At 42.6% G+C, this 14,626-nt stretch overlaps 1 protein-coding gene across 1 annotated transcript; it reads right to left on the bottom strand.

Annotated features, from left to right (window-relative positions):
- Positions 1-4,521: 4,521 nt before the first annotated feature.
- LOC120026849 (zona pellucida sperm-binding protein 3-like) lies at positions 4,522-12,734 on the bottom strand. Its single transcript, XM_038971559.1, has 10 exons — positions 12,716-12,734; positions 8,382-8,611; positions 8,186-8,301; positions 7,993-8,096; positions 6,624-6,801; positions 6,316-6,433; positions 6,085-6,170; positions 5,803-5,963; positions 5,419-5,595; positions 4,522-4,640 (listed from the first exon to the last, which is right to left on the bottom strand). The coding sequence occupies exons 1-10, from the start codon at positions 12,732-12,734 to the stop codon at positions 4,522-4,524; spliced, it is 1,308 nt and encodes a 435-aa protein (XP_038827487.1).
- Between the last annotated feature and the right edge of the window lie 1,892 nt (positions 12,735-14,626).

A 14,626-nucleotide genomic window follows, 5' to 3' on the forward strand; every position in this document is an offset into this window, starting at 1 on the left:
GATTCCACCTTTCAATAATTGGTATACAACTGTATACATGTTGCAATCTCAGCCAACTGACGCATGCTGATGATACAGTGCATTCGGAAAGTATTCAGACCTCTTCACTTTTTCCACATTTTATTACGTTACAGCCTTATTCCAAAAAGGATTACATTGTTTCCCCCCCTAATCTATACACAATACCCCATAATGACAAAGCAAAAACAGGTTTAAAAAAATACAGTACCAGTCAAAAGTTTGGACACATCTACTCATTCAAGGGTTTTTCTTTATTTTTACTATTTTCTACACTGTAGAATAATAGTGAAAACATAAACTATGAAATAACACATATGGAATCATGTAGTAACCAAAAAAGTGTTAAACAAATCAAAATACATTTTATATTTCCGATTCTTCAAAGTAGCCACCCTTTGCCTGACAGCTTTGCACACTCTTGGCATTCTCTCAACCAGCTTCATGAGGTAGTCATCTGGAATGCATTAAAATGAACAAGTATGCCTTGTTAAAAGTTAATTTGGGGAATTTCTTTCCTTCTTAATGCTTTTGAGCAATCAGATGGGTTGTGAAAAGGTAGGGGTGGTACACAGAAGATAGCCCTATTTGGTAAAAGACCAAGTCCATTTATGGCAAGAACCGCTCAAATAAGCAAAGAGAAATGACAGTCCATCATTGCTTTAAGACATGAAGGTCAGTCAATCCAGAAAATTTAAAGTGCAGTCGCAAAAACCATCAATCGCTATGATGAAACTGGCTCTCATGAGGACTGCCACAGGAAAGGAAGACCCAGAGTTACCTTTGCTGCAGAGGATAAGTTCATTAGAGTTACCAGCCTCAGAAATTGCAGCCCAAATAAATGCTTTAGAGTTCAAGTAACAGACACATCAACATCAACTTTTTAGAGGAGACTGTGTGAATCAGGCCTTCATGGTCGAATTGCTGCAAATTAACCACTACTACATGACACCAATAATAAGAAGAGACTTGCTTGGGCCAAGAAACATGAGCAATGGACATTAGAACGGTGGAAATCTGCAAATTTGAGATTTTTGGTTCCAACCGCCATGTCTTTTAGAGATGCAGAGTAGGTGAACGGATGATCTCCGCATGTGTGGTTCCCACCGTGAAGCATGGAGGAGGAGGTGTGATGTGTGGGGGTGTTTTGCAGGTGACACTGTCAGTGATTTATTTAGAATTCAAGGCACACTTAACCAGCATGGCTACCACAGCATTCTGCAGCGATACGCCATCCCATCTGGTTTGTGTTTAGTGGAACTAACATTTGTTTTTCAACAGGATAATGAACCAACACACCTCCAGGCTGTGTAAGGGCTATTTGACCAAGAAGGAGAGTGATGGAGTGCTGCATCAGATGACCTGGCCTCCACAATCACTTGACATCAACTCAATTGAGATGGTTTGGGATGAGTTGGAATGCAGAGTGAAGGAAAAGCAGCCAACAAGTGCTCAGCATATGTGGGAACTCCTTCAAGACAGCCGGAAAAGCATTCCAGGTGAATCTGGTTGAGAGAATGCCAAAAGTGTGCAAAGCTGTCATCAAGGCAAAGGGTGCCCTCCACATTTTGTTAGTTTACAGGATTAATCTAATATTGATTAAATTGTTTTTTTTTATTCCTCATCAATCTACACAATACCTCATAATGACAAAGCAAAAAACGTTTTTTAATTTATTTTTGCTAATTTATTATAATCACTGACATTTAAAAAATAAATGTTTTAAATAATCACATACATTTGCTTCCATCATAGTATTTTTGTCAGCCATCTTGGCTGAAGAAAGTATCCAGCCTTGGGTCGCATAGTGTCAAATTCGTCATGGAAACCACTCGATACCATTAGTCATCGCCCAGCAATCGCCGCTGGTGATTTGCATAAAAGTTGGGCAAAGGTAATCTTTTTCACCGCCTCCCACGCCACCTCCAGCACACAGGGCAAACACTGCGAGTTCCTGCTAGATGTGACGTCATCAGTCACTCTTAAAGTGACAGGCTTTCTTACATGTGACTAAAACTGAAATGAATGTAGAACTGTTTTGTAATTCATGTTGTATTGTACTGGAACTAATGACAACAAATTATAATTTAATGGGTTCAATGAAAAAAAGTTATAATAGGATTCTGATTGGGTTGACAAAATCCTACCTATAGGATTGCAAAAATCTCTGAAGTTGGAGACTTATAGCTCCCTCACTAACTTTAAGCATCAGCTATCTGAGCAGCTTACAGATCGCTGCAGCTGTACACAGCCCGTCTGTAAATAGCCCATCCAACTACCTACCTCATCCCCATATTGTTTTTATTTACTTTTTTTGCTCTTTTGAACACCAGTATTTCTACTTGCACATCATCTGCACTGATTTGATTTGACATCAATCACTCCAGTGTTAATTTGCTAAATTGTAATTACTTTGCTACTATGGCCAATTTATTGCCTTACCTCCTTACTCCATTTGCACACACTGTATATATATTTTTCTATTGTGTTATTGACTGTACTTTTGTTCATCCCACGTGTAACTTTGTGTTGTTGTTTTTTGTCGCACTGCTTTGCTTTATCTTTGCCAGGTCGCAGTTGTAAATGAGAACTTGTTCTCAACTGGCCTACCTGGTTAAATAAATGTGAAATAAAAATAAATAAAAAAATCCAATCAGGTTACTTTGGATTTCCAATCGGGAAAAAAGTAGTCCAATTGGATTCTGATAGAGGTGATACAAAATCCTATAGGATTGCAAGAATCATATGGCGTCCAATAGGATTAGTTTTGATCCCCAATAGGAAAAAAGTAGTCCAATAGGATTCCAATGGGATTCTGATAGAGGGGACACAATTAAGTGATAATGCCTGAGAAACTGGTGTTTGAAGGATATATTGGCTTAGGTGTTGTTCAGCCCAAGAAGTCCAAAAGAAATGTGAAATGTCTAGATGCTTTTTATAGTGGAGAAGAAGTTTGTTAATTGCCTGATGAGACAGTGGATTGCACAGTCAGATGGAACAGAGTAAATAGGCATTTTAACGTCATAGATTTAGCCGTTGGTAACTTGTGGAATAGACACAGGTTTTAACCAATCAGTATTCAGGATTAGAACCATCCGTTGTATAATTAAGTGATAATGCCCTTGAAGCCGGTGTTGAGGATATATTGGCAATATATCCCTATCACTTTTATTCAATGGGTTACCAACATATTCAAATAATGATTTACATATTTTAATTAAAAATGTTATTTTGATGAATGTATTCATACTATTTCATCCTTCCACAAGATAGTCCCAACAGAAATCTAGGGTTGGTACCCAAGCCGGATGGTCATTCGTTTTATCGGTTTTGTAGCCAGAGACGTGACCCAGTCATTAAGTCTTTATGGATGTGACTCAGCTGTTCGCTCAAAATGTTCACAACATTTATCCCTTGCCAGTTAGCCAACTACGGCGAATTTACAGTCACATCAAACAGTGCAGCCTGAACAAAAGTAGCTGCATTTGCTTAAGCTGTTTTCTAGTGACATTTATTTGGAAAGATCCATAACAATGAGGTAATGCATGATTCATGATTTCAACTGGCTGAGAAAAGTTGCCTTCTTGTCTGTCTCATCCCGACTCCCAACATGTTTATTTCTATGCACATCTGGAGATGGAATTTCAATATTGAAACAATGTTGCAAATGTAAGAGAGACAGACAGCCATGTTTATACAAATTGGTTCCAGTCCACCAGTGGAGGTTGAGGGAAGAACGGCACGAATGGCAAACACTTGGAAACCATGGGTTTGATACCATTCCACTGCAGTTACCACAAGCCCGGTCTCCCCAATTAAGGGGCCACCAACCTCCTGTGCAGTCCACCCATTCCTCAGACCCTTTATAGCCAGAGTTTACATTGCAAGCCCAATAGCTTACATGCTCAATCAGGAACCTTGGGACAGAGTCACATTAAGCCAGGATGTGATGTCTGGCTACGCAAACACCAATACAGACCAAAGACTAAGCTAGGAATTGTCCGTTGGCAGCAACAGGCACTCACTTTTTTAACAAATGAAGGGAATATTTCAGATTACTCTAGCATGTAGTGCATAATGGTGAAGACAGAAAGTCAGTCGAAGTAGCATTATATCATTTATTTTTCAAAGAGATTAACAGGCATCTCTTGAGATATCATCTGTGTTGTGGTAGTCCCTTCACTGGTTGAGTTCGCCAGGAGCAGATGTGGTGCTTATGTCACTTTGTTGTAGGGTCATCCTCTTGTGCTGGGACATCAGGACCGGCATCAACCTCGGTGAGTTGGAGTGTGCTGCTGCTTGGAGCAAGTCTTATGGGCCACCACGACAACAGCGCCTTCCAATTCTAGAAATTGGATAGTGGACTGGGAACATATCCCTTCTTTATGAAACCACATCAAAAGCTCTGAAGTCAGAGGCAATTATTTAAAAGGGATTCTGGCAATTGCCATGTGCAGGTTTATCCCGCTAAAATAGCAGTACCATCATCCCATACATACCCTTTCAATAGGTTCCAATCTCATACTGATCCTCAGTCAGACCCTCTTTCTCTGTGGTAACCTCAAGGTCTCCAATGGGCTCAGGTGTAGGAATCAACTCAGGGTCTGGGGTGGCCTCCAGCTCTGAGAACAGACTATTTAGCACAGAGCCTACATGCCATTATCATACATGCAAAACAGTAACGTACTGTCATTACCTCTTTGGGCGTTTAGTTCTTTCCGCCTGATGAAGCCATCATATGTTGCAGAGCTAACAAGACCGTGCTTGTTGTTGGGTCCGACCCTCGGACCTAAGGGAGAAACCGCATTTCGGGATTGGGCGAAATAAGGTCCTGGAATTAAATGTAACAGATTAACACAGCCAGTGTTGGCAGATTTGCTAGCCTATAGGGATAGGAAAAGACAGGTGTCTGAAGCGGCACCCAATGACCTATAGAGTACACTACTTATAACTAGTGCATCATGGTCTGGGCAATAGTCTAGACATCCTGGTTGCCTCCCACACATTATATAAACTGGATTTACACTTCTGTACGTACTAGAATGTGAGTTAGGCAGACTTAGTTGCTCTATGCCAATGTCACTACCTTATCCGCTTGAATACATACAAAATAGCTAGCAAAATCAGTTATTTTTAATGAGCGCATTATGCCAGTGGCTAGTTTGCCTCAACTACCTACACTAAAACCACTGCAAAGGTATTCCCTACAAAATTTGGTTTCAAATCATGACGTTCTGCTATGTCTGCCTCGTGATTTGTTGGGAGAAGTTGCCAAACGAGTCAGTCATTGAAAACAGACCCCGAGTCACTGCTGTTGCCTAGGGTTGGGTTATCAAGACAACCTGATCAAAGGTAGTGCACTACATAAGGAATAAGATTACACCATGTCAGTCAAATTACCTCTCTTGTAGTCCATGCCACGCCAACGACTGCCAGGTGATACGGGCTTCCTGTCCCCTGTTGAGGCAGGGAAGCCAGGTATATCGATACCTCCACTCATCCGTGGAGATACAGGTGTACTCTTCTGTTTACTTGGGAGGACCATCACGGGGCCCAAAGTAGTATCCTGGTCCCATACTAAAAGGACAACACATTAATTAAACACATGCAGGCACACACATTTGCAGTCAAAACACTCAATTAGTCTTCGCTCAATTTCCATCTCAACCATATTGGAGAAGGTCCTGACCCTGCAATGTGTTTTGAGAAGTTGGTGATGGAATAGAGGGATTAAGATGTCAAATACACCTTTCTTGGCTTTCATCCCAATACTCCAATTGTCACCAGAGGCTGGGGCTTTGTTGCGGTAGACATGAGGTTCAAGTTGGCTACCACCTAGTCTTGGACTGAGGGGACGTTGTGCTGGAGCGTGATCAACCCCCTTCTGTCTACTCAGGCTTGTACAACGCCCACATAGCAAATCATTCTCATCAGCAGACCTCCATCTGAAATGTATGAAAGATCTACTCATGGACCAAGAACACACCACTTTAAAAAATATATGGTTATTCCAGTGAATAGGTCACAGCCCAGTAACAGTAGCTAAGGAAATGTGACTTATCCCACCTGCCATCAATGAAGGAGCATGCCTTGTTGCTAGGCTCTGCATGGTTCATGACAGGGACTGCCATAAGGTGGCAGGTGATGTACAGCTGTAAAAAAACAGGATAAGCAAAACAAAGATGCAGAATCACAGTAGCCTACATAATGTCTGTAAATGTTAATGTAGAACCATTTAACTACAGTACCCATAATGGCCTCTACAACATCTGTTCTTTTTAAAAATACCACCCTCACCTCTGCCCTGTCCTCCTGGTAGAACCTAAAGGCATCAATGTGGAACCCGAGCTTGTTGTCCTGGGTTCTACGCATGAAACCAGAGCGGGAACCAGGCAGCTGGGAATCCGTCAAGCACCTGGAGGGAGATAATATTAAAATACATATTGGGGCATCGTCCTTAGTAACCAATTAAGAAGTCTCAAAGAAGCCACCAAGCACCGGTTGACTACTTTAAAAATGGTGGAAGCCCTCAAACGGCATATTCTATCGTTCTCTACGGGCCAGCCGGAGAATAGTCGTTCTAAGCCATTTCCCCCCCTGCTTACCCATCACTCTCAATGAAGACATATCTGGGGACAGAGTTGCTATCAGGGTCCAGTGTGGCCACGCAGCTGCTAACAAAGACCCTGAGCCTGGTGTGGTGAGCAACCCCGACAGACGCCTCAATGTTGATGGGATCACCCAGGAAGTAGACTCCAGAAACCCGCTCATAGAGCCAGTCACCTGGAAAGGAAATGGCAGTAAAGACAGGATATCCAATAATGAACTAATGGAGCCCAACAATACTCCTTATAGTCCAAGGACCATCTGTTTAGATGTGAATTGGCCCTGGCAGCTAAAACATCTATTGCAGTGTAGTTCAAGAAACAAAGCCCTCTCATATCACTTCACAAGCGCAACACTTACTCTACCCCATTTAGTTGTAGCCGACAGTATTTCAGTGACAACACGTTTGTGGCGTCAATCTTCCGTTTATACACAGGTGTTTGAAGACAGATAACTAATTAGCACAGGTACGCCTCTGTCTTGTATGTTAACAAGCACTGTCACATGGAACCATGTCCGTGTAGTAATTTATCTTTTTTGAAAATGTATCGCTGATATGAAAAACCGTACTGCAAGCGATGCGTTTTAAAGTTACGAACGCGAGTCGCTATTAAAACTACCGAGTCGCTCAACTAGTGAGCATCAAATAATGGATTAAAATGAGGGGTTTGTTAACAGGGCCATGTTTTAGTAGGCAAACTGTATAACGTTGTAGATACAAGTGTCCCCAATAACAGTTGTCTGATGTGATTCCGTATTTTGCATGTCAGAGGGGCATTTGTGCTACATAGTACATTTATATCTGCCTGCGGCTATGGAACCCTGACCTGTTCACCGGATGTGCTTCCTGTCCCAGACCAGCTGTTTTCAACTCAGCAGAGAGTCAGCACAGCAGGAGCGGTAGAGAAACTCTCAATCAGCTATGAAAAGCGAACTGACATTTAGTCCTGAGGTGCTGACCTGTTGCACCCTCGACAACTGCTGTGATTATTATTTGACCATGCATGAACATTTGAACATCTTGGCCATGTTCTGTTATAATCTCCACCCGGCACAGCCAGAAGAGGACTGGCCACCCCCCATAGCCTGGTTGCTCTCTAGGTTTTGGCCTTTCTAGGGAGTTTTTCCTAGCCACCGTACTTCTACACCTGCAATGCTTGCCGTTCGGGGTTTTAGGCTGGGTTTCTGTACAGCACTTTCATATATCAGCTAATGTAAGGGCTATATAAATAAATTTGATATCTGAACATTCAATTCACAGGTTTTACCAAGCTTCTGGGAGAGCGCCATTGTATCCTTGTGATTGACTATCTGAATGTTCAACAAAATTGTACCCTGCAAAATGCAGCCCAGGATTTATATACCCACTTGTCATAAGCTTCAATGAGAACTGAAGGGTGTCTTCAGCAGGCACTGTGGCGGTGAAAGGGATCCAGGTCGGCTGGAGAGGAGAGCTGTCCAAACTGTACTTCCTGAAACAGAAAGTACAGACCAGTAAATACACCAATAGGTCAACGCAGGATTCCTATGATCGTCATACAACAGTATAGCCTAAACTCACCTTTCATAATGACACTCAATTGGGATTACAGCACCAGCCATTCGAATAACGGCATCTGGTGTGGTTCTGGGTGTATATCTGAGGAGGTTTGTGTAGATCAATGAGTCTTCGTTCATCTGTGGAGTCACAAAGCAGCATTTAAGAGAAGGTTGTTTCAAGAAGTCAACTACTGAAAACAAATATATAAATATATTACCAGGTACTTGGTTCCACAGTCCGAAAGTGCTGCAAATATTCTGTACTCATCACCGGCTGCTGACGCTGTAGCCCTACAGTGGTCTTGGTCTTGGTACTGTTCAACTCCAAGTCGCAGATCATCCACATCGATGAGATTACCGAGTTTAAACAGATCAGCCTTCACGACTATCTCCATGTAGTCTGAATGGCATGTCACAGCGACAGTTTCTACTCGAACTGGCCTTGAAACTGTTTGTTGGAGTGGAGGCTGTTTAAAGCGTGGACGATTGTCAAATTGCAGTGTTCGCCTTGGAAGTTGTTGCCATGTGTCAGTGCTATAAGTATATGACAAAGCAGGAGAGATTAAGAAGTTTTCCACAAGTAAAAACCAAACCAGTTGCTTGAACAATAACCTGAGCGTGTTTGCCATCATGATTCCCATGCCAACAACTAATGTGACTCTGTAGGTTAGAGGACAGCGTGCCTCTGCTATGCTACAATTGATGAAACTGAGGTAGCTTTTAACAACCAACCAGGCTGCACACCTGGGCTGGATTACACCCTAATTGGGCCTTGCATCTGATTAGTCAAGATCTTTAATTGGCACGCATGTTCAAATCAAATCACATTTTATTTGTCACATACACATGGTTAGCAGATGTTAATGCGAGTGTAGCGAAATGCTTGTGCTTCTGGTTCCGACAGTGCAGTAATATCTAACAAGTAATCTAACAGTTCCCCAACAACTACAACTAATACACACAAATCTCAAAGGGGTGAATGAGAATATGTACATATAAATATAAGGATGAACGATGGCCAAGCGGCATAGGCAAGGTGCAACAGATGGTATAAAATACAGTACATAAATATGATATGAGTAATGTAAGATATGTAAACATTATTAAGTGGCATTGTTTAAAGTGGCTAGTGATACATTACATCAAGATGGCAAGATGCAGTAGATGGTATAGAGTACAGTATATACATATGAGATGAGTAATGTAGGGTATGAAAACATTATATGAAGTGGCATTGTTTTAAAGTGGCTAGTGATACATTACATCAAGATGGCAAGATGCAGTAGATGGTATAGCGTACAGTATATACATATGAGATGAGTAATGTAGGGTATGAGAACATTATATAAAGTGTCATTGTTTAAAGTGGCTCGTGATACATTTAAGTAAGGTAAGGTTCCGTTTTGGGACCATTATTGTTTTCACTATATATTTTACCTCTTGGGGATGTCATTCGAAAACATAATGTTAACTTTCACTGCTATGCGGATGACACACAGCTGTACATTTCAATGAAACACGGTGAAGCCCCAAAATTGCCCTCGCTAGAAGCCTGTGTTTCAGACATAAGGAAGTGGATGGCTGCAAACGTTCTACTTTTAAACCCGGACAAAACAGAGATGCTTGTTCTAGGTCCCAAGAATCTGTTGAATCTGACAATTAATCTTGATGGTTGTAAAGTCTTCTCAAATAAAACTGTGAAGGACCTCGGCGTTACTCTGGACCCTGATCTCTCTTTTGACGAACATATCAAGACTGTTTCAAGGACAGCTTTTTTTCATCTACGTAACATTGCAAAAATCAGAAACTTTCTGTCCAAAAATGATGCAGAAAAATGTATCCATGCTTTTGTCACTTCTAGGTTAGACTACTTCAATGCTTTACTTTCCGGTTACCAGGATAAAGCACTAAATAAACTTCAGCCAGTTAAACACGGCTGCTAGAATCTTGACTATAACCAAAACATTTTATCATATTACTCCAGTGCTAGCCTCTCTACACTGGCTTCCTGTTAAGGCTAAGGCTGATTTCAAGGTTTTACTGCTAACCTACAAAGCATTACATGGGCTTGCTCCTACCTATCTTTCCGATTTGGTCCTGCCGTACATACCTACATGTACACTACGGTCACAAGACGCAGGCCTCCTTACTGTCCCTAGAATTTCTAAGTAAACAGCTGGAGGCAGGGCTTTCTCCTATAGAGCTCAATTATTTTGGAATGGTCTGCCTATCCATGTGAGTGACGCAGACTCGGTCTCGACCGTTAAGACTTTATTGAAGACTCATCTCTTCAGTAGGTCCTATGATTGAGTGTAGTCTAGCCCAGGAGTGTGAAGGTGAACGGATAAGCACTGGAGCAACGAACCGCCCTTGCTGTCTCTGCCTGGCCGGTTCCCTTCTCTCCACTGGGATTCTCTGCCTCAAACCCTATTACAGGGGCTGAGTCACTGGCTTACTGGTGCTCTTCCATGCCGTCCCTAGGAAGGGTGCGTCACTTGAGTGGGTTGAGTCACTGACGTGATTTTCCTGTCCGGGTTGGCGCCCCCCCTTGGGTTGTGCTGTGGGGGGATCTTCGTGGGCTATACTCGGTCTTGTCTCAGGATGGTAAGTTGGTGGTTGTGCTTTGGCAAAGTGGCTGGGGTTATATCCTGCCTGTTTGGCCCTGTCCTGGGCTATCGTCAGACGGGGCCACAGTGTCTCCCGACCCCTCCTGTCTCAGCCTCCAGTATTTATTCTTCAATATTTTATGTGTCGGGGGGCTAGGGTCAGTCTGTTATATCTGGAGTATTTCTCTTGTCTATCCAGTGAATTTAAATATTCTCTCTCTCTCTCTCTCTCTCTCTCTCTCTCTCTCTCTCTCTCTCTCTCTCTCTCTCTCTCTCTCTCTCTCTCTCTCTCTCTCTCTCTCTCTCTCTCTCTTTCTCTCTCTCTCTCTCTCTCTCTGGAGATAAGATTTGAGCGGAGATAAGGAAAGATTTGAGACTAATTATGACCCTTCCTTTAGAATGTAGTCTCTTTAATTAAGTAGTTTTAGAATCTGGACTATTCTAGTTGTATGATAATATATACTGTATCACCAGTCTAGTTTTATGATAATAAACACTGTATCATCTGTCTAGTTTTATGATAATAAACACTGTATCATCTGTCTAGTTTTATGATAATAAATACTGTATCATCATTCTAGTTATATGATAAATAATTCTGTATCACCAGTCTAGTTTTATGATAGTAAATACTGTATCATCCAGTGAATTTAAATATTCTCTCTCTCTCTCTCTCTCACTCACTCACTCACTCACTCACTCACTCACTCACTCACTCACTCACTCACTCACTCACTCACTCACTCACTCACTCACTCACTCACTCACTCACTCACTCACTCACTCACTCACTCACACACACACACACACACACACACACACACACACACACACACACACACACACAAATAAGCCATCAATGACACCTGACTGTCCCCAGTCCACCTGGTCGTGCTGCTGCTCCAGTTTCAACTGTTCTGCCTGCGGCTATGGAACCCTGACCTGTTCACCGGACGTGCTACCTGTCCCAGACCTGCTGTTTTCAACTCTCTAGAGACATCAGGAGCGGTAGAGATACCGTGAATGATCGGCTATGAAAGGCCAACTGACATTTACTGCTGACCTGTTGCAGGCTCTACAACCACTGTGATTATTATTATTTGACCCTGCTGGTCATCTATGAACATTTGAACATCTTGGCCATGTTCTGTTATAATCTCTACCCGGCACAGCCAGAAGAGGACTGGCCAACCCTCATAGCCTGGTTCCGCTCTAGGTTTCTTCCTAGGTTCCTGCCTTTTCTAGGGAGTTTTTCCCAGCCACCGTGCTTCTACACCTGCATTGCTTGCTGTTTGGGGTTTTAGGCTGGGATTCTGTACAGCACTTTGTGACATCAGCTGATGTAAGAAGGGCTTTATAAATACATTTGATTGAATGTGCGGGGGCACCGGTGTCGAGGTAATTGAGGTAATATGTACATGTAGGTAGAGTTAATAAAGTGACTATGCTAGATAATAACAGATAGTAGCAGCAGCATCCCAATCTATAACTAGGGTGGCTGGAATCTTTGACAATTTTTAGGGCCTTCCTCTGACACCGCCTGGTATAGAGGTCCTGGATGGCAGGAAGCCTGGGCCGTAGCCAGAAATAAAAAAACACTTCCGGGCCCCTAACATAGAAATCAGAATGTTTCAGATTAAAATAACGTACTGAACAATGTGTTATTAAATGTACTAACTAGAAGCTTCTGCTGCTCTATACTACAATTGTGCAGATTCTAGTTTCCACCTTCATCCTTTGCCTATATTAACAGTATTGCAAAAAAATTGGGTTCCTAATGTTAACAAAAGCTGTCTATGTCATGAGATTTTCATTATGCTTTATTATAAATAACTACACAATTGGTGACTTGTTTTTTAATTGTAGTCAGTTTTAATGTAGAATTTACCAATGAGCCATGTTTCAGATTAAATAATTTATTACCAATTCTTATAAACAAGGCTAACCCTTTTCTGCCTCATGCATAATTCCTAAACATATGCCTACATACACAAAATAAAAAGAAATCCTGAATTATGTGGACTGCAGGCATAAATGTGGTACATACAGAAAACAAGCATCTTTGAAACTGCAACTGTAGTGTCCATGAATTTTTTTGGGGCATTCCTGACTAAGTTCAACAGGAGATAAACCATAGCAGAAAATACTCTGAAACAGTCTTTTGCCCATCCCCGGGCAGGCTTGGGTAGAACAGGTTTTAAGGCTCCCTTGTTCCCTGTAAACAAAACGCAGAGGTTACACTGCACCAAGATGGTCTAGAGTTTTTCCCCCTCTGGTTGCACATTTAACATGGTGGTAGAAATTAGGTCAAACGGATTTAAGTTTCCCTGCATTAAAGTCCCCGGCCACTTGGAGGGCCGCCTCTGGATGAGTGGTTTCCTGTTTGCTTATGAGTGTATATAGTTCATTGAGTGTGGTCTTAGTGACAGCATCGGTTTGTGGTGGTAAATAGACATCTACGAAGAATCTAGTTGAAAACTCTCTTGGTAGATAGTGTGGTATACAGCTTATCATGAGAGACTCTACCTCAAGCGAGCAAAACCTCGAGACTTCCTTAGATATCGTGCACCAGCTGTTGTTTACAAATATACATAGACCGCCACCATTTGTCTCACCAGAGGCTGCTATTCTATCCTGCCGATATAGTGTATAACCCGCCAGCTGTATGTTATTCATGTCGTTGTTCAGCCACGACTCGGTGAAACATAAGATTTTACAGTTTTTAATGTCCCGTCGGTAGGATATACATGCTTGTAGTTTGTTCACATTATTATCCAGCGATTGTACGTTGACCAATAGTACCGATGGCAAAGGCAGATTTGCCTTTCGTCGCCGGATCCTTACAAGGCACCCCGATCTCCTTCCACGATATCTGTCTTTTTCTCCTGTGAATGATGGGGATGAGGGCCTCGTCGGGTGTCTGAGGTAAATCCCTCTCATCCGACTCATTAAAGAAAAATGATTTGTCCAGTTCAAGGTGAGTAATCGTGTTCTGATGTCCAGAAGCTCTTTTTGGTCATAAGAGCTGGTAGCAGCAACATTATGTACAAACAATGCAAAAAAAAACTAACAAAATAGCATGGTTAGTTAAGAGCCCATGAAATGGCAGCCATCCCCTCCGGCGCCATTATCACATCTTTATAGTGGAGATCAAATGTATAAATTGTCTGGCTGGGCTGATGAGACAGTGGATTGCACAGTCAGATTGAACAGAGTAAAAAGGCATTTTTACGTCATAGATTTAGCCGGTGGTAATTTGTGGAATAGACACCGGGTGGAATGCGGTTTTAACCAATCAGCATTCAGGATTAGAACCACCAATGGCATAAAATCCTATAAACTCAGCAAGAAAAAGAAACGTCCTCTCACTGTCAACTGCGTTTATTTATTTATTTATTTTTTAAAATTAATTTTACCCCCTTTTCTCCCCCATTTTCGTGGTATCCAATTGCTAGTAATTACTCTCTTGTCTCATTGCTACAACTCCCGTACGGGCTCGGGAGAGACGAAGGTCGAAAGCCATGCGTCCTCCGAAACACAACCCAACCAAGCCGCACTGCTTCTTAACACAGCGCGCCTCCAACCCGGAAGCCAGCCACACCAATGTGTCGGAGGAAACGCCGTGCACCTGGCTCCCTTGGTTAGCGCGCACTGCGCCCGGCCCGCTACAGGAGTCGCTGGTGCGCGATGAGACAAGGATATCCCTACCGGCCAAACCCTCCCTAACCCGGACGACGCTAGGACAATTGTGCGTCGCCCCACGGACCTCCCGGGCGCGGCCGGCTGCGACAGAGCCTGGGCGCGAACCCAGAGTCTCTGGTGGCGCAGCTAGCGCTGCGATGCAGTGCCCTAGACCA

The sequence above is a fragment of the Salvelinus namaycush genome, chromosome 32 (genome assembly GCF_016432855.1).
Source record: "Salvelinus namaycush isolate Seneca chromosome 32, SaNama_1.0, whole genome shotgun sequence".
In the NCBI taxonomy this organism is placed as follows: Eukaryota; Metazoa; Chordata; class Actinopteri; order Salmoniformes; family Salmonidae; genus Salvelinus; species Salvelinus namaycush.